The 19,770-nt window shown below is 43.8% G+C and overlaps 1 protein-coding gene across 3 annotated transcripts in view; it reads left to right on the top strand.

Moving 5' to 3' along the window:
* LOC118282588 (ATP-binding cassette sub-family C member 4) overlaps positions 1 to 17,736 on the top strand; it is a 39,735-nt gene extending 21,999 nt beyond the window's left edge. For all 3 annotated transcript variants that reach the window (XM_035603821.2, XM_035603819.2, XM_035603816.2), the window contains 11 exons: positions 3,664 to 3,814; positions 4,605 to 4,724; positions 4,868 to 4,978; positions 5,095 to 5,195; positions 6,655 to 6,846; positions 9,368 to 9,523; positions 12,399 to 12,488; positions 12,947 to 13,119; positions 13,698 to 13,803; positions 15,137 to 15,271; positions 16,706 to 17,736. In XM_035603821.2, the coding sequence (XP_035459714.1) occupies positions 3,664 to 3,814; positions 4,605 to 4,724; positions 4,868 to 4,978; positions 5,095 to 5,195; positions 6,655 to 6,846; positions 9,368 to 9,523; positions 12,399 to 12,488; positions 12,947 to 13,119; positions 13,698 to 13,803; positions 15,137 to 15,271; positions 16,706 to 16,783 (1,413 nt within the window). In that variant the 3' untranslated portion in view covers positions 16,784 to 17,736. The remainder of the gene's footprint in view (positions 1 to 3,663; positions 3,815 to 4,604; positions 4,725 to 4,867; positions 4,979 to 5,094; positions 5,196 to 6,654; positions 6,847 to 9,367; positions 9,524 to 12,398; positions 12,489 to 12,946; positions 13,120 to 13,697; positions 13,804 to 15,136; positions 15,272 to 16,705) is intronic.
* Positions 17,737 to 19,770: the final 2,034 nt, after the last annotated feature.

Raw genomic sequence — 19,770 nt, 5'->3', positions numbered from 1 at the left:
GCCATTGTCGTCCTGCGGACGGTGGAAAAACACAAGTGGCACAGAAAGGTGAGAAGCCTAAAGATGAACTTGTAAAAATACTTGTAGTCACTTATTCATCAAATTAGTGTAAATATAAACCAGAACACATGAAATCCCTATTGTGTGTGTGTGTGTGTGTGTGTGTGTGTGTGTGTGTGTGTGTGTGTGTGTGTGTGTGTGTGTGTGTGTGTGTGTGTGTGTGTGTGTGTGTGTGTGTGTGTGTGTGTGTGTGTGTGTGTGTGTGTGTGTGTGTGTGTGTGTGTGTGTGTGTGTGTGTGTGTGTGTGTGTGTGTGTGTGTGTGTGTGAGAGAGAGAGTGTGTATGCTAAACTGGCCACACAAGCAATACCACACATGGTCATTTGATGGCGAGCCTCGGCCAGCAAAAGCTTCCCGTGCGTGTGTGTATGTGTGGTCTTCCAAGATGCTGCGGTCCAGCACCTCAGCTGCTGTGACTCAGATGTGCAGGCGAGGCCTGGGGTCGTTTGAGCCTGGGAACTGACGTAACACTCAAGTCTCAATCTCATCTGGGATCTCACCTCATGTTAGTATGAAGAAAAAAAATTATCACTTTTGTGCGAATTGCTGTTTTCTTCTGTGTTTGAGGGAAGAAAAAAGGTTTTTGTGTTATCGACAGGAAGAGAAAGAGAAAGGAGCAATGACGGAATGAATGAATTTGCTGGACACCAGTGATTAATAGTAGAGAGAGAGGGAGAGAGAGAGAGAGTGCATTTCAAAGCCTTTCTCTTATTTCCAAAATGGGGTTGGAAATCAGCAGCTTGACTGAGCCCAAATAAGTGACTTCTTTTACCTTTTCACAACACACAAAGGCCTAATCCTTGGACTACTTGAGCCACCAATGTAGACAGCGACTGAGACCACCACAGTATGTGTCAGACCCTCCTCACCGCACACAAAACACATTGACTGCAGCTTTATGAAGTGAAAATGGCCCAGAAAGGGAAAATGTGAAGGAGGTGTCCACAGTCATTTCTCCCAAAGAAAAGCCACAGCATCTTGGCATTTAATGCTAAAATAAAGCCCAAAGACGGAGCAGAATGGATCGGGTCACGTCCATTGTTCCAGAGCCTGACTGGAACAGCCCTGTTTTGTTTCAGTACCACTGACCCTTGCGACTTATTGTGCGGCTCTGTCACGGAAAGTGTGGAATGGGGGGAAAAAAAATAATCCAGCAGTGACAGGGACTTCTCCTGAGGAATTTTCTCTACCATGCATTCCCCCCATTTCCTGTTTTGTTTTCGCGTCTTTCCCAGTGGCAAATATTGCACACTGACAATAAATAAAGGGAGGATGAAAAAGGGCTTGTAAAAAAGCGTACTGATTCCCTGTGTCCAGAGGGATGTTTAATTAAAGGGAAGTGTTTATTTTCTGCTGCGGAACAACAGTTGCTATCATTGCTGAACAAAAATATAGCAATTAACTTCAATTTTCTACATTTATTTGGACATCAAAGAGCTGATAGAATCATTGAGAAAATAAAGCAATTAGGGTCAGCAGAGATCTGAATGGCCTTTGCACACAGCATTGTGCCCAGTTTGCTTGAATGATTGAATCACATGCGTGCGGTAGCTTTCTTTTCTGGCTAAAGAGCAATTTGCGCTAATTCTTTATTTAAACTGTTTGTACACAAAACCTTTCATCCTTTTATCCACTTCTATGTTGCAGCGGGATGTGGCTTTGGGAGTTTTCTGTTCCTGTGTGGTTTCATAAGAGATATGGATGTGGTCCGGGGGGGGGGTGAAGTCTACGCTCGTATGGATCATTTATCTGAGTCATCTGTGTGTAGTGTGGGTGGGGGCCGCGGTGTTCCCGATGCTAACATGATAAGCGCCAGACCACGCAAATGGATCACATCAAACAGGGCCTTGGCGACAGAGGCCCTGGGGAGCAGGAGGAGGCAAGACTCCTATCTAATGGTTCCTGCTCCTCCTCTGTCCCCTCAGATGACCCTGCTGTCAGATAAGCCGGCCGAGCTCGGACCTACGTGGCCCCTGCTGAAATGGGCCCAATTAGAATTCAAATTAACCAACTAGCCAACATGAATGAGCAGTGTCACTGTGTCGCCGACCGGCAGCAGGAGAGTGAAAGAGAAAACAGTGTGAGAAGACATTTGTTCAGTTAATATTTGATCCCCTCGGGGGAAGGATGGATAACATGCAGTAATGGCCCATGTGCCACCATCTCACTTTGCAGTCTGGTAGCCTTCCATCAAGACTTAGATTGAAACTTATGTACTGTGAAATTCTTGGGATCAGTTGTGCTCAGTAGCTTCCGCTTACTGTTTGATTGTGGTGGCTGCACTGTGGCAATGGTTCGACTAGTAATACCCTCTTATCTGAGCTGCAAATGGGATTGAGTGGCTTTTCATCGTAAAACTACACTGAAAGTGATCATGCTTAAATGTGTGCTTAAGTGGCAGATAACATCTGTAATTAAGGTGCTAAATTAAATTTTCATCTCTCGGGGGCCAGTCTGAGACCACTGAAGGTAACCTCACGATCCTAATCTCCATGTCTTATGAATCGTTTCTCAGCATGTGTCTAATTTCAGGGTGTGAGGCTTCAATTTTATCATCTACCTATCGGGATATGAAATATGTAACACGGCTAAGCTTTTGGTTACGAAGGATTGGTCTCAAACATATGGCAGACGGTGCTTTCCAACACATGTCCTGCATTCAAAGTATACATATCAAGTATTGTTTAACATTTCAACAAGTTGAAGTCCTGCCTTCCCAATTTAATTTGAAATAAAGAAGAGAAATACTGTTAGAAAAATGTCAAGTTCAAAAATGTGTGTGGTTATCAAATCTGTTACATTATTGGCTTTCCAGCATTTTAACTTTATATACTTTATTTAATATTGGACCTGTTTTGTCTATAATGAATCATCATATAGTAAAAAGTATATTTCCCTCTGAAATGCAATGAAGTCGAATGATAAGCTGCATCAAAGTTAAGTACTCAAGTAAAGTCACTGCCACCACATATGGGCTTTTGTAAAACAATTGTGTCTTTAGTATTGATAGCCCTCAGGATACTTTATCATTTTTTTTCTTCCAGTTTTCTAAACACAAGTGCAAGTGTGGGTGCCTTGCTGTTGTCAGACTCATTGCCTCCAATCCTTTTTGGGCAGCTCTGGTATCCTGGTCTCGATGTGTCACAGAGCGACTAAGACAGGTGATGAGTCACTGTGTTGTTGAGGGCTGTGTGGTGTGAGCGTGATGTATCAGACACCCACAGTGTGGTTCCCAGAGCTCTCTGCCAGTCACTGTGGCCATGCCTGTTGGCTGGCTGCTCTGCCAGGGAGGCTCACCGGGCCAGAAGTGTTGAAGGGAAAGCCCAGGGGAGCCACGGATATGAGCTGCATTGGCCAAGTGGTAAATTCTCACCTGTTACTAAGTGAGAATTAGCGCTGCGATCGTTTTCCTTTCACACTGTGAGTCACATAAGCTCAGTCCCACAACCTGCTGTTACCTTTCTCTGTGTCCGTTTCGGTCGCACACAAATAGTGCTGAAAGAGTTGCTCTTGTTCAGTGGTGGCCCACACAGCAGCAGCAGCAGAGCTTTTGATTCTGACTTGAATTAATATTGTGCTCACATCTTTTCCCCCTCTGTCCCAGGTTTTTCTCCAAGTCACTGGAGTGGTCGCCGTTGCTGCAGTCATCATGCCTTGGATCATTATACCCATTGTCCCTCTTCTCGTTGTTTTCCTGTTTCTGAGATGCTACTTCCTGCAAACCTCCAGGGACATCAAGCGCCTAGAGTCTACCAGTAAAATGTTTTTGTATGGGGGGGGGGGGCGTGGACATGTCCATTTGAGCCAAAAGACAAAAGTAGACCACAGGAATGCTAATAGACCATTGAGGAAAGTCGTGGTCATTAGCATAAAGGCCAAAGGTGGCGGTAGCCTATGGCTCGGCCACACGCAGTTTCCTCAAGAGACGGGAGTTCATGACATCACATACAATGGAAAAAATGCCAAATGTGCATGACTGGGCCACTGCAGGCTTTAGTTTATCTTTGTTTATTCTAGGCTGGGAGCCCAAATGCACATTGGCCAACTGGTTCCATCATGATAAAGAACAAACAGTCTATCAAAAACCTCAGAGGAAACATTTAGGTTTTTGTCTTTGGTTTTGTAAAACTAACAAATAGAAACCAAAGACCACTCTGTCGCAACCTTGAATTAAAACTGATTGGCTTCAGGGGGACATTTAATTCTTACATGACGCACTACACATACGGCACACACTGTTGATTGATTAGAAGTAGAACACCTCAAAACATGGCAGCTCTGCATTTTCGATTATGACTGTCTGATGTTTTTATGCATTGTAACACACAGTAGAAGCATTTGGTTATAAATATATGATGCTTGGAAGCAAATATGTTCCAAGTTAAAAATGGATGTTGAGAATGTTCATGCGCTTAGTGTAGAATAAAAAAAGTGTTTGGGTTGAAAATTTGACTATGGAGCTAAATGCATAGATAGCTGTGTTTTGGTTTTTTTTGCTTAAATGTCAACAGGTGGTTGACGTTGGTGTGTTTCCGATTCCTTTAGCTCGGAGTCCCGTCTTCTCGCACCTTTCGTCCTCTCTCCAAGGCCTGAGCACGATCCGTGCATTCAAGGTTCAGCAACGGTTCCAGCAAATGTTTGACAAATATCAGGATCTTCACTCAGGTGAAAGACTATATTTCAGTTAAATAGCCCAAAATTCTTGCTCTTAAGTTTTTTCACACACATTCAAAGCCATTCAGCACCAATGTTGTTATACAGGTCATACAAATAATGTGTTTTATCTTTGTGCTTGTGTTTGTTAACAGAGGCCTGGTTCCTATTCCTGACTACTTCCCGTTGGTTCGCCGTGCGTCTTGACGGAATTTGTTCCGTTTTTGTCACCATCACTGCTTTTGGATGCATCTACCTCAGGGATGGTACTGTATGGGTTTCTGATTGAAGTTGTGACACATTATTGACATCTGAGACATCATTGGTGACACCGTAATGGTAAGCTCATAATGGTGTGACTGCATGTTCACTGATATTACAGGGTTGGAGCCTGGTGCAGTGGGTCTGGCTCTGTCTTATGCCGTTACACTCACGGGCATGTTTCAGTGGGGTGTCAGACAGAGTGCGGAGATCGAGAACATGGTGAGGACATTTGCATTTGAACACTTAAACTGCGGTTTATAGTGGTGTGTGAATCCGTGGGAATGACCTGCTTTTCTGCATTCATTTATCATAAGACATGATCTGATCTTCGTCGAAGTACAGACAGATGCACAATGTGCTACAGCTGATAACACATCAACAATTGCGACCGTTGGTGTCTTTATTGAGCACCCACTCTATACTTTCCCTGTGATGGTGGAAAAAGTAAGGGGACCCCTGGATTTAACGAATTCACTGAACGTATTTTGGCATCGATAACCTCATCAAAGAGTTTCTGGTAGCTTTGTGTCAGACCTGCAGAATGTTCAGGATGAATTTTGGACCATTCTTCCTCCAGAACTGCCTCATCTCAGCCACACTCCTGTGATATATCTGGTGTGAATTGCTCTGTTGAGGTCATTCCACAGAATCTCTATTGGGTTGAGGTCATGGCTCGGACTGGGCAAATTCCAAAAGGTGGATTTTCTCTTTCTTTCTGTAGTAGATTTACTTCCATGTTTAGGGTCAGTGTCCTGCTGCGTTCCCCAAAAGGAATTTATTTTGCCCTCCATGACGGCAAGCTGTCCAGCCCCTTCACCGTACTTTGAGATGATGTTTTCGTGTAGGCATGCAGTGCCATTTTTATGCAATATGAAGCGCTGCGTGTTCCTCCCAAACAATTCAGCCTTAGTTTAATCATTGGACAAAACATTTTCCCAGAAGTTTTGGAGTCTCAGTGCATCATGTCAGACTTGCTTTGTTTTGGTTGTTTTTTTGGGGGCGGGCAGCAGCAGCAGCATCCTCTACTAAATTATCTCCAATTATAGACAAGAGTTTGTTGAACTGTGGGACTTATACATATCTTAATTTTCTAAACTCTTTGAAAGGACTTCAAGCTTTTCCAGCTTTATACATGTGAAGAATTGTTGATCTGTATAAAGCTGGAAATGGCTTCTGAAAATAAAACAAGGGTTCTGAGATCTTGTCGTTCTGTTTGCATCAGCTGACGCTTGTTGTGGATATTAAACTCAAAATGTTTTATTGTTTTCATTAGTCAAAACACCTCCAGTCTTGTTTCAATGACTGGACTGGTTCTTTTGTTGTCAGCCTCAGGGTTCACATACTTTTTCCAACCTGCTCTGTGTTTTAATGATGTACAAATTCTACATGGACAAGAACCATACAATGATTTGGGTGTTATTATTGCAGGCATTGATTGGGTTTGTTTTTAATTGTAATGTAGATGAAAATCACACCATATTTTTTTAAGACAGATTTATACACAAATGCACATTTTCCTTAAGGTTTCACTTACATTTTCTTGCCACTGTGTATTAACCACTAAAATAAAATTGCCAATAAACCCATTATTTATTATCCCATTATTTATGATTTCTTCTCTGAAATGTTCCATAGATTTCAGTTAAATATTTTTCAGTAAATTGCCTTTTTTTTGTAGATGACGTCTGTGGAGAGAGTGGTTGAGTATGCGGAGCTGGAGAGCGAAGCGCCATGGGAGACAGACAAACAGCCTCCACAAGACTGGCCGAAGAATGGCTCCATCACATTTGACAGAGTCAACTTCTCTTACAGTGCCAGCGAGCCGTTGGTCCTGAAGAACCTGAGTGTTGTCTTCACATCCAGAGAAAAGGTTCTTGTCTTTATTCCCACCTGTGCATGCTCACTGGTGTGCACAGTCCATGAATTGGGTTGATATGCAGCTTGTGTAGAAGGTGTGGTGTGATTCTTTTTTGTGTGGCATTATTTCTCAAATCCATTATTAAAGGGGACAGGATATTGTGCTGCTGAATCTGGAGAACTATACCATTTGTGATTCATGGAATACATATCATGCAATTAAGACTGTTCAAGTGGATCCATTTGTTCCCAATTTGCATTTTGAGCTACCTGATGGCGACAACAGTTTATTCACTATAGAGAGAGAAGAGGCCAAGGTAGAGGGGCGCAGAAAGAGAGAGGGGAAGGCAGAGGGAGATGGTTGAGGATGATTGAAATTGTGTTTAATGCAGGGGGTGTATTTTGCATGGCTATGGTTGGCCAGGGCGGCTGATTTCACAATGGATGGGTTGATAAGTGTAGAGTCCCTGGCTCTGACAGCCCATGGGAGGGATCTCTGCAGCATGCCATGGGGGTGAAAGGCTTTGTGCATCCTGACAGTTCCCCTGACACCCTTTCACAAGGAAACCTGCACCTACCATCTACAGTACAATATACATTCATAATCATATAAAAGCACACAACTCGCCGCAAACACCTCATTTGACCTTACGCTGTTTAGAAAGAAATGGTTTACGAAGGGCATAATATTTATCTCCAAGGCTCCGAAAACCAAGATCGATAATGCACAGTCCACACTTTTACATTTCATAATGCAATACATGAATGGTGGGTTTGTCTGAAATAAGAGAAAAGGGTGGTATATCAAACCTTTTCTTTTATATTCTTAAATAACGAACGCCAAGGAACGTGTGAATCATCCACGCCGAACACGGTTTCAAATATTCGTCATTTGTCGAAATGGCTTTAAGTGACCTTGTTTGCATTCACTGCCAATCAGGAAGTAGTGTGGCGTTATTATGTGGCAGGTTGAGGTGGAGGATCTATACAAAGGCTCTGGGCTCACATCTTTTATCAATGTTCATTCCCTTTTCATGTTCTGATCTGATCATACAACACTTGTAAAAGTCAGTCATGTGTTGGAAAAAATGAGATTGTGTATTCCCCTAATGGTTAATATGAGAGTAGGGATCATTTTTTTTGGATTAGAACATGTTCTAAATACGAGTGATGGCTTAGACAATGAAACAACTTGTCCGCGAGCACACAGCGATGTGACTTCAGCTGGGAATGGATGACCCATTGTCTTGCATGAGAAATATGTCTAGCACATTCAGCATGAGCATCTATGTTCACGACAAACATCTAAACTTTCTCAACTGTGCTACGACCTGAGTGGAATGCCTGTAGCTCAGTCATGAGAGGCTTTAGTCATATCTGAGAGGCTTTAGTCATATCTGTGCCCTCTTACCGCAGCTTTATCACATTTTACTGTCCGTATTTGTCAGTTTGGTTTGGGATAAAATGATGTGTCCTACAAGGGCTCAGTAGAGACATCCAGTGGTCTGTTCTTCTGTCTCTAATGCCAACAGTTTCAGCCCATTCTGCAGTCTTATCTAGATTTAATCTCACTCAGGGTCACTAACTAAAAAAAAAAACAACAAAGTCCTGTACATCTCGAGCCTTTCTACCCTTGAACTTAACTGGGCAAAAAGGGGAGAGAAAAAAAAACTGTGTGCGAGAGGTGTGGTGCACCCTCTCTGTGTGTTGGCATGTTATGAGCACAGCGGTTCTTTGTTATGCAAGCTATGTGGTTGGTAATCCCCTGTCTAAACAAAGGTTTGCCCATTGGCTGTGTAGTGGCATATGACAGGCCTATATGTTGGCAGGCGGCGGTGTGTGCCATCGGCACCTCACATGAACGGAACAAGTGATGATTTGGCTCATGGTGCCATTATTGAGACCATTGCTATTCACTGGATTCTACTAGCAGTTTGAAAAGTTGAAAGAAACCGTGAGCAGTTTGCTTTTGGACTGGTCATGGTTTCTTATGAATGAACATAAAACGTGATTTGTCGTCTCTCGTTCCCAATCGTAGTTGGCCATACTAAATGGTCCCTCAGTGTCATGACACATGACACTAAAGGAGAAGTAAGGGATTTTGGAGAAAGCTTGTCTCTCTCTGTGTTGCTGTGATTTTCCTGCTCCGGCTGGGCCGCGAAGCTGGGTCCTCGGGTATGGCAGACAGACGCGCAAACCACTAGGCCACAACCGCGGCGTTGCAGCACTACCCGCTAGCAGGTCTCTTAAGGTGTCGACGAGTGATGTTTACAAACTGCACTCGCAGTGATGTCGGTGCAGCCTGCACCACTATTTTGTTTCCGATTGACGGAGCCAGGGCTGAGCCGAAAACCCGGCCCGACAGCTAGCAGACAGTGAGGAAATATTCTCAGATTTTTACAAAACGTCTTTTGCTATAGAATCGCTTACTGCCCCTTTAATAAACACTTGTCTTTAATATTCTGAAGGAGCACAATGATAATTCAGTTTTCTTTTTTACAGATATTAAAAGAACTATCATCTCTTCACTGCAGGTTGGCATCGTTGGACGCACTGGTGCTGGCAAAAGCTCCCTGATCTCGGCCTTGTTCCGGCTGGCAGAACCTGAGGGAAGAATAATCATTGATGATTTTCTGACTTCGTCACTTGGTCTGCACACTCTGCGCCAGAGAATGTCCATAATACCACAGGTGACTCTTTTAAATTGCTACAGTCCCGGCTATTGTGTCTCAGTAGAAAGATGTCATCATTTATTCAAGGTTAATATTTTAGCAATCCATATTTTTTTTTTCTAAAACTACTGGCCTTTTACCTTGACACCTCCTGTGAGGTTCTGTTATGTCTCATGTTTGTGAAATGTCAGAGATGTCAGATGAACACTGGTAACAGAAACCTTCACGCTTTGGCTCTTTTTACACGCCTGGCTTTTAAAAAGCTAAAACAAGTGAGGAGAATTACAGTCATCACTCAGGGGATTTCGGAGAGTGAGACAAACGGATGCCTTGAGACAGTTTAACTTTATTTCCGCTTGTTGAAACTGATACGGCATTAAGAAAATGCCAGCCTGCGGGTGAGTGTCAGCGGAGTGGAGGGAAGGGAGAAGACTCCCACGGCCTGTAATGTGAAGAGAGCAGTTCCCCCATCCCTGACAGAGGATTAGCCCTCTACCCCCCAAACATGGGAAAGCTGCTTAGACGAAGTCTCCCCCATCTTCACAGTCAGAGTCCCCTTGTACACCGTCACTTAGTCCAAGTCGCAAACATTTCCAGGGTGACGCCAAGATGCCCAAAAACAGTTTCATTAATGCTTCTTCTTTTTTGGGGGATTTGATGGCTTTCTGGCATTGCTACTACTTTAGATAAAGTTGAACTTCCTGGTCCACACTAGTTTGAGATGGATGTGATGTGTGTTTGATGGGATTTTGTTTACTCCCTCTGTCTCTCCTAGAGGGAGGTTGGGTTACGTGCACAATGTGGCAGGTTACGAGTCAGAACTTTTAGCTGCACGCCGATCTGTGTCACATGCAGGATGGCACTTTCATGACATGAAGTCAAACCAACCCTCAGAAGAGTCAAGCTTCACTGCGCCGCGCTCCTAGTTTTACAAACTTATATACACAGAGGTGTCTTGCATTTGTACAAATTCATCTGAAAGCCCTTTATTCTTCTGCTAGACGTGAGAGATAAAGTGATATTCATTCAGCCTTTCACATGGGGGGGAAAAAGAATCTTGATGTAAATTGCCAGTTGCTTTACATTTCCATGTGGAATATTGAGTGTGACATGTGTACTATACATTGCCAGTGAGGAGTTCCATTATTTGCCGCCCACAGATTTGATTATGATAAGCTTTTATTAGCATATGGCATTAAAAAAAGGATCCATTTCATTTTCTATTGAATTCTCAGGAATGACTTACTAAAAATGAATTCTGTAGCAAACAGAGGGCTTAGAATTGGTGGAGCACATAATCGGTCTATGGAAGGCTGTGCTTGAAAGCAGTTTTTTTCCCCCCGACCCAACATTGAATCCTCAATTAAAGTGTGTCACAAAACTAGTTTGAATTGGGACTTCAGCTGGCTTAATGACAAGGCGGTGTTTTGGTGACAGAGGGAAAAGCTCATTGGAAGTAAGGAGGTGGAACATTTTCTAAGTCACAGGTGGCAGGGATGAAGTCCTGAAAGATGTGTGTATATATATATATATATATAGAAATTGAGCAGTTAGTCCTGAGTCCTCTGACCTACATGAAGGTTTGTTGAGACACGATTTTGTATTCGAGGTGTGTGCGTTACAAATTTGAGCGCTCACACACATGGACGCATGTCGCCCTTTTTCCCCGTATTGCTGTCACAGCACCGGCTTTGAGCCAGAGCTGTAGGAGAGCAGAGATGAAGGAGTGGATAGTGAGTCACACTCAGACTAGTAGTTCTGTAATCTTAATGCAGGACGCTGAACCTTTTAGACCCATTGTGCACTTTACTTTTACTCCTGGTCTAATCTCGCAGTTGCCAGGTGAACATTTACTATCACGATTTGGGGTCAGATTCATATCTTGAGTAAGCTGGAAGTTATCACATTGCCCGGACTGCGATGAGGATACAATGGAAGCCTATCTGTTTTTACTGAAAGAGACGTGCACGCTGCTCTGCGTCACCTCTATTGCTGTGATGTACTCTGCCACATCTCATTAAAGTTTTGTTTCAAGTGCTCATTTATAACTGTTTAAAGTGTCCTACACATGTGTTACGTTTCAAAGTCCAGCTGTATTTGCTCACTGATAAATCGAATGTGAAAATGATGCCATATGAAAAACCTTATCTGCTGCAGCTCTGTGCAATGAGACAGTCGACCTGAGAGACTCCTCATACATTTTCAGTAAATCACTTCAACGTTGGAGTAGGATTTATGAATAAATATCCTGACATGAGGAGATGCCGGCTTGCTGGTGTTTATCAGGTTTGCCACAAACAGAGTGGCACGTTGGAACGGTGCCTGTAGACTCGCGGGCTCTTTCCTCTGCGCTGTAATAAAGAGCTTTATGCTCTCGCTTAAAGATGGCTGTGCAGCTGAACCTTGATACAGGTGTGTGGCTCACCATAAATACATATCTTAGAAAAATCCTAGCTGTCTGAGATCTGAGGCCGGCCTTTCGTGAGGTCAATCAAATGATGTGGTAACCCCCGTATTGACAGATGCATTTGGGCAGATGTTTTGACATTATCATTGTTAATACAGATACTGTATGAGAGATTCTTTGTATTGTAACAGTGATTGCGTGGCACTTTTTGTGTCATATATTCAGACAAACCTCGCACAGCTATTCTCCACCAAGACCAGTGCCCAGGCTTTGGTTTTCCGAGTAAAAAGATCAACTTATTCAAGAATAGTCGCTCAGACCATTGAATGGAGCTCCTGAGTGTAGCAAGCCCTTTGTGAGCATCTTCCCCTCACACATTGACTAGCGGCGCTCTATGAAGCCTGTCTTAACCCTTTCATACATCTTCCCCCTTGTCATTATCTTAACTGGCCACGGCCTTCTCTTTCTATATCCATTTATCCACAGGACCCAGTTCTCTTCACGGGCACCATGAGGAAGAATCTGGACCCTTTCAGGCAGCACACAGATGAGGACCTGTGGAATGCACTCCAAGAGGTACTCCAGCGTGGTTCTGAATGATTCCCCCTCGCCAGCCCAGGGGGGATCCCTCTGTCCCCCTGTACAATGCTGCCATTCAGCCTCCCTGCTCGCCACAAGTCATGGGGGGAAATCCCATTAGGGCCATGGGGCCCAGCTCAATGTGCGGCTTGTAACTGGGAACCATTGAAAGTGCTGGGGGAGATGTGTTTGGGCAGTCAGGCCAACCAGGATGAAGGCTCCCCCCACAGTGAAGGGCTTCAGCTCCTGGTCCTGCCTCTGAATGGGTTTGGTGGCCTGGATTAAAGCTAGAGGCTGGCCACAAGAGAGCACTGGCCAAGGTCATCAGTGGACCTGGCCCTGCATTGTGCCAGGCGGTTAATGGGTGTGTTTGGATGGCTCTTTAAAGACATCCCCACAGGAAGCCTTTATGCAGGAGTAATGAAGGGTTGGGGCTCTGCTCTCCCTCTCCACAGGTGCAGATGAAGGCCGTGGTAGAGGAGCTGCCCAATAAGCTGGAGACGGTGCTGACGGAGTCGGGCTCCAACTTCAGCGTGGGCCAGAGGCAGCTGGTGTGTTTGGCACGGGCCATCCTCCGCAAGAACCGCATCCTCATTATTGATGAGGCCACGGCCAATGTGGACCCAAGGTCAGGGGACACTGGAGTATGTAGGAAAAACATTTGACATCAATATTAGAGGTCAACTCCTTAATGTCGCTAGTGCACCTCAAGACGGGTGCTTTTATTTGAATTGAACAAAGGTTCCATTCCCTTTAAAGTAAATCAAACAGAAATAACAGTTTAAGAATGTGTGTGTAAATATATCAGGAGCACATTAGTGAAATAAACACCTCATGAAAAGATCAGTCTACTTCTCAAAGTGTCTGTTCTGATCAGAACATCCATGTGATATATTGATAATTCTGTCATTACCTACATTAAACAATTAAACTATTATCGCGAAACATGTGGTAATCAATGTGTACGATAATGAGAAACAATTATAAAACATGCTAGTCATATAGGGCAAAATCACAAGTCAAAATAAACCTGAATCTGTCTTTGTAAGCTGGCGGAGCTGTCATATCCTTTATTATTGTGCCTACTGCTGCACATACCTTGCTGCTGATGAGCCATTGTTCCGTGTCGAGTAAAATCCCTGCCCAAGGCTCTATAGGAAGAGAGGTTTTTTTGTGCTGAGGTGTTGTGTTCCCTTTCTCCTTTAGAACTGACGGCCTCATCCAGCAGACTATCCGGGACAAGTTTCAGGAGTGCACGGTCCTCACCATCGCTCACAGGCTCAACACTATCATTGACTGTGACAGAATACTGGTAAGTAAGGAAATTTCCACTGCGCCTCAGTCACTATTATAAAACGATACCACTCACCACCCTTGGTATTCAGTTATTGGGAAATACTTTCATGATAGATCCCCCCCACCCCCCAACTACTTCCCGATATTTTGAGGTGTCACAAACTTTAAGAAAACCCTCAACAACTACGACACACTGAGCTCCTATTTCACTCTGTGTGACGTGAAGGAGCCTGAAAAGAATGGGCGCCTTGTATTCACTTACATCTGAGATTCAGAGCTTATAAACACCTCTTTTTAAAATTGTCAGAGGCTTATCACACAGCGTTAACAGAACTTTAATTCACTTGCCCCTGTTTTTGCAACAGCTGGGCCGATTTCTCCCTCACAGCATTGCCTCTCGTCGAGCCGTGCACTCGTGCCACTTGATCTTTGGCCCTTTCCCGCCGCTGCCCGCAGAGGTGCCAATTAGTGCCATTTGTGGCGACATTTGTTAAGTGCCTACGGAGGACGGGGCACGACCTGGTGGCTGCACGGTCACTGAGAAAAGTCAAATATCGCACGGCGGGGGACTGTTTCACACTTACACTCGTGTTAAATGCCCCCAGATTGTCGCGCACCCCGGGGAGACTAAATTGGGACACACCTGAATCGCCCTCTCAAAATCTGAAACCGTGCCATACTCAGACACACAGCGATTTCCAAGATACAGACTTTTTCTCCTAGTATCCTGCTCCTAAACTGCTGATTATGACGGCAGCTGCAGAAGTCAGCCTTTCACGTCAAACACTCCCTGGAACTGAGCTTTAATGATAACAAACTGCCCATCGCTGCTGTAAAGGGGCTCGAGCTTGTCAAAATTTGTCTGTGATATAATTGCAGTCTTTTGTAAACTGCTTGAATCAACACTTTTCTTTGTACGGTTTACATAGCATGTGATGATGCCGAAATGATGGTGATTTTCAACGGTGTCTTGAAGGTGTGATTGTTGGATTTGACTGAGGACCACCCCTGAGCTCCTGAAATGCCCGGATAAATACATGGCTAAATCACTAAGTCTTCAGTCTGTCAGAGTCAGCGTAGTAGACGTTCACACTGCGAAAGGGTTGCGCTCATTGTCCGAGTCCCTGTCGAGCGGAGAAAGGCGCCGGTGTTTGCTTGTTGCATGAGTCACGTAAAGTGGAGGGTGCAGAGGTGCAGAGAACTACTGTTTCCCCATTCATCTCACACTGTCTGCATGCATCACTCAGCAGTGAAACAGCTGAAATGTCTGTTTTGTCCGAAGTAAAGTATACAGGTGGCGTCGCTTCACCTTCGCACACCCACACCCAGCATTGTGGGCATGATTGCAGGTTCTGGATGCTGGCAGGATCCGGGAGTGTGACGAGCCGTATGTGCTGCTGCAGAACCAGGATGGGATTTTTTACCAGATGGTCCAACAGACGGGCAGAGCTGAGGCCGCCTCACTGCTGCACACAGCCAAACAGGTAACCACACCCACCTTTGTCCCAGGACGGGGCTGTCGCTGAACTGAGTCCAGTCGTGGCACACGTAATCCCAGACTCTCCCTTTAACTCCAGACTCCATTGCTCACCTCCGAAATAATACAGTCAGGCAATAGATGATGTGCATAACCCTGACAATGCAAAGACACTTGATTACCATTTTAATTTAAAGTGCCTACTTGGAGCATTGCGACGACCTAACATTAATTTCAAGAGAGGAATTGTCCCTTTGTAGATTCACATCCATTGATTTCTATCACAGAGACTCCGTATAATCTTTTTTCCTCATAATGTAATTTTGAGATCATTTTAGAGATGATTCTAGAAAAAAGCTTTCTTTGCACTATATCTATTTTGAAATATTGGGTTTAACTTCATCGTGATTCGGGATAAACTTTCTATGGGGATTACAGTAATAGAGAATGTCCATATTTTTTCCCTGTGAAATTCATTTGTGATGTATTTCCCCCTTCAGACACTGAGCAGATAAGAGCCGGCTATTCATTGTTCAATTCCATTTTATGTGCATCTGTCTGGGACTACAGATACCGTATTGCAACTTCAAACAGGTCTTTGTGAAATAAGAAAAAGTAGGCATCATTTCATTTTCTCTCTGTCCCTCGCACAAATTTATCAGCGGAACTGTATCTTCTCAGCCAGAGGAGTGAAATGAGTAAAATACTGATTTCAAAGACTCAGCACACTGTGGTATTATTTGGTATCGTCTTACCCTGCACACTGGCGGATTGCTAGTGACATTGTTCAAGCCCTTACGTTTTCCTTTCTTTATTGTATGGTGCTCCCCTTAGATCAGATTACTGCAGCATCCATAACTGTCTAGCACCACTTATTAAATAGTGAGATGGTCCACATGTTGTGTGTCAAGTTTCTATAGTTGTCAGTCAAGGTTTAAATACATTCAATAATCTGATATCGACCTCTAGCTCCTTTGTCCACGCTGAAAGAGAATCTCAGAGTAGACAGTGCATCTGTACAGCTGTGGCCAACCTGTTTTTACATGTTTTGCCTCTTTTTCCACAAACTTTGCGTTATTGAAATCTTTGCTCTGCCAGAGCCTCTTTGTATAAACAATTTTGCAGCCACTTTAAGCAAACACTGATATCTTCCAAGACAGTTTAAAAAAACACCATCGCACAGCACAGCTTAAAAGCCGCTGTTGGGGAAAATTAAGTCAAATAGAACAAATAATTTCTGTGATTATCTCCGATATTCTCTGCCTCAAATTTCACAGTTGTTTATGCGGGTAAATAAGCCACTTTTGCATGCTTCAGTGACTGACAAATCCCTTCACCCAGCTCTGACTGGATCTGTCACGAAGCGCGCCATGACAGATCGTAGCTCAGATTGGACTGTGTGCTTGTATTCTGTGACACCGCTCCCCTGATCCACTTCCAGGTTTACGCGAACAAAACGCGAGTGACAGATGTGCGCTGTGCCAAGGACATCTGTGTCATCTTTGAGACGTCCCTGTGACAGTTTGGAGAGTCGCTGTGGCCGTCACTGACCAAATCCAGTACCAGATGTACTTAGCTCCTGTCACTGTGCATTCAAATGTGCTTCGACTTCCCGCAGACGTAGTGTAGTGTGTGCCGCCTTTGACTGTCATTGTCCCTTGGTCTGGAACGGCAAAGAGGCAAGTATCGGAGGCAGGCTGTGCCTCTATTGACAGCATATGACTGCATCGCTGTTTATTGATTACACTCCACAATGTTTATGTATGTGTGTCCTGGCCTCTTGGGTAGCTTCAGGCCTGCACTGGTGCAGAACAGAGTGCAGACATTGGGTATGTTTACCCTGGTGCAATGAATTATTAGTGGCTTAAATTATACATTGTTTTGCAGGACTTGGGTCTTTTTCTTTTTTTCTTTTCATTATTTGGAAAATGCTTGACAAGACAAGGAGAAGCCGAGAGGAGACATCAGTGTTTTCAGTAATTATTGTGCCTTAATCAGACTATTGATTCCTTGTAATTGCACTGCTTTTATTGAAGTCTTCCTGCACTTTGACCATAGTGGTTTTATGTCTACCTCAGCTCAGGAAAAAAACAGTGAGGTGGAAATGAAAAGTGTCATCTAATGGCAATGATTCTGATTAACACCAGGGACCTTGGGGCAGGAGTTTTACAATTCGTGGCACATTAACTGAAAACTGAAGTGTTTTTTTTTCCTAGTGTAATATCAAATTTCTCACTTGAAATTTGCTGTGTTGTTGCTGTGAAAATGTAGCAGTTTTTACTTTGATTAATAATATGAAGTTTAGTAGTTGTGTATTCAATTATTTATCTTTGTGTAGGGTTTTAAAAAAACAAACCTTTCTTTGTTAAAGATAATATCTCAGTGAATTTGCACTTGCTTAGTTTTAAATAAGTGATTATGATTTACAGGAGATGAAAATTGAAATTGCACACAATAAAACAGTGTTTCTAATGTTTCAGTACTGTCTTCATTTTACTTTTTAAAACATTGTTGTCGCCCTACTACACTGACTCACTAACCATTTCCTCCCGCTATTGCTCATCCTGTATTCAGATGTCTGAATGGCGTGTGCGCGCCACGGGTCAGTGATTACAGCTGGTCTCGACCACGATGCTACAAATTGGTAAGTGGTTTAGAAAAACAACCTGGTGATTATTGTGTTGAGTCAAGTGATTTTTAAATTTTGTTTCACGGCGGTAAGGTGGCACAGCTATTTGCTCCATTATTCTGACAGATTGATCGCGTGACACGACAATTAAATCCTAATTACAATGTAATTTTTTTCAGCACCAGCTCAAATAGAACAGAGCTGTTTAATTCGCCCTCGTGCAGACGGGAGGCGAGCACGTGACTACACGTTCAGAGATGGCTGTCAGTGAACACTTAGCCTGGTATAAAAGGCAGTATTTAACCAGGCCCGGATTTGGGTTGTGAACTGCAGGACATCAGTTCCTTTAAAAGCTGAGTGATTTACACAATTCATTAAAGCCAGTGAATCTTCAGCCGGCGTCATATTAAATGGTTACTTACTCTCAAATAGCCCCTCGGGAGTGGAATTGTTGGACTGCGAATAGATTAAAGTTTACATTGAAAAGAGAAATTGAATTCAGGGGTAATCAATAGCATAATGGGCCAGTGAGGGGAGCCGGCTGCCTGAAATGAAATTACCATATTTTTAATCTTAATTTTCCACTCTGTTTATCTGACAGTGTGGATGTGCAATCCAAACAGATAATGAGAGAGTGGGATATTGACAGTGGGGTCCTCTGGAGTGCTTGTTTCAGTGATTAAACGCTGTGATCTGTGATTACTTTGTGTCGGGTGTCAGGCTGGCGGCCAGGGCCCGGCGAGACGCAGGCACATAGCAGCTGGAGCATCATGGGTCTCTGAGGTGCCAATGCACCTGACACAGCATTGACAGCATGCGGGAGCCTATCAGGGACTGCGCCACACAGCAGCTGCCACAATAGCAATACTCAGGGCACTATCTACATCAGAGTCAGCATATATCCTCTCTGCTCTCCCCTCGATAACAGCCAGCACAAGAATGGTGACAACAAAGTTTACACAATAAGTATTATTTACCAGATACCTTCCGACGTTGCCCAATAATGCTGCCATTTTAAAACGTATCTGAATAGGTGTGCAAATAGCAATGCCATCAACATAGTGCTGATATGGCTTTAATAAATACATGTCTGAGAAACACACAATGCAGTTCCATCCCAAAGAAATAAAAACACAAAATAAGAGTCAGCACAATGCGGAAGCGGTGAATGAATTGATGAATTCAAGCTGTAGATTCCAGCACTTTAAGAGAAAAGTGATACGTTGGTGCTGATTCGAGGACGTGATACGTGCTCCATTCAGTCAAAAGATGTTTTATTGTCAGTTGACAGAAGAACAGTGTGAAAAGTATTTACGACAAGGGAAAGTGTTGCAAATTGTTTAAGGTTGTTTTGTTATCGGCCAATAAACAAGTAGTCTCCGGGCCATTTTTTTTGGTCCGGGAGACAAACTTTCTGTTGTGCCAGCATTTTCTTTTGTGATGGATATACTGCTGTTTGACAAATGGAAACAAATTGCATGGTGCAGGCGTCTGAATGGCAGGGAGTTGGGGAGTGTCAAACCCGGTGCTGAAAGACGATGAAGCGAGAGCCTCAGGTTTTTGTGGGCGACTCAGACCTGACTGATCCCAGCATAAAGTACTTGTTGAAGAGAAGGAGAAAAGGAGAACAGGATTTCGACAGGCTGCAGTGAAATTAGGAGAATTGACTATGGCGGCTTTGTTCGTGGCTGGTGACATGGGGCGGGGGAGATGGGGAGACTGGAGTGATTCCCCAGAGACTGTGCGCTCAGCCTTTCTAAAGTGACTACACACTGAATATCTGACAAGTTCCCAAGACCTGACATGACTCTGTGTAGAGCTAAGAAAAAAACAAACAGACTACTTTCTTTAAGATGCATGTGGTGACACTGAATGGT

Source organism: Scophthalmus maximus, chromosome 14, assembly GCF_022379125.1.
Source record: "Scophthalmus maximus strain ysfricsl-2021 chromosome 14, ASM2237912v1, whole genome shotgun sequence".
NCBI lineage: Eukaryota > Metazoa > Chordata > Actinopteri > Pleuronectiformes > Scophthalmidae > Scophthalmus > Scophthalmus maximus.
Note: the sequence above shows the minus strand (reverse complement) of the source record. Positions and strands in the feature narration are given on the sequence as shown.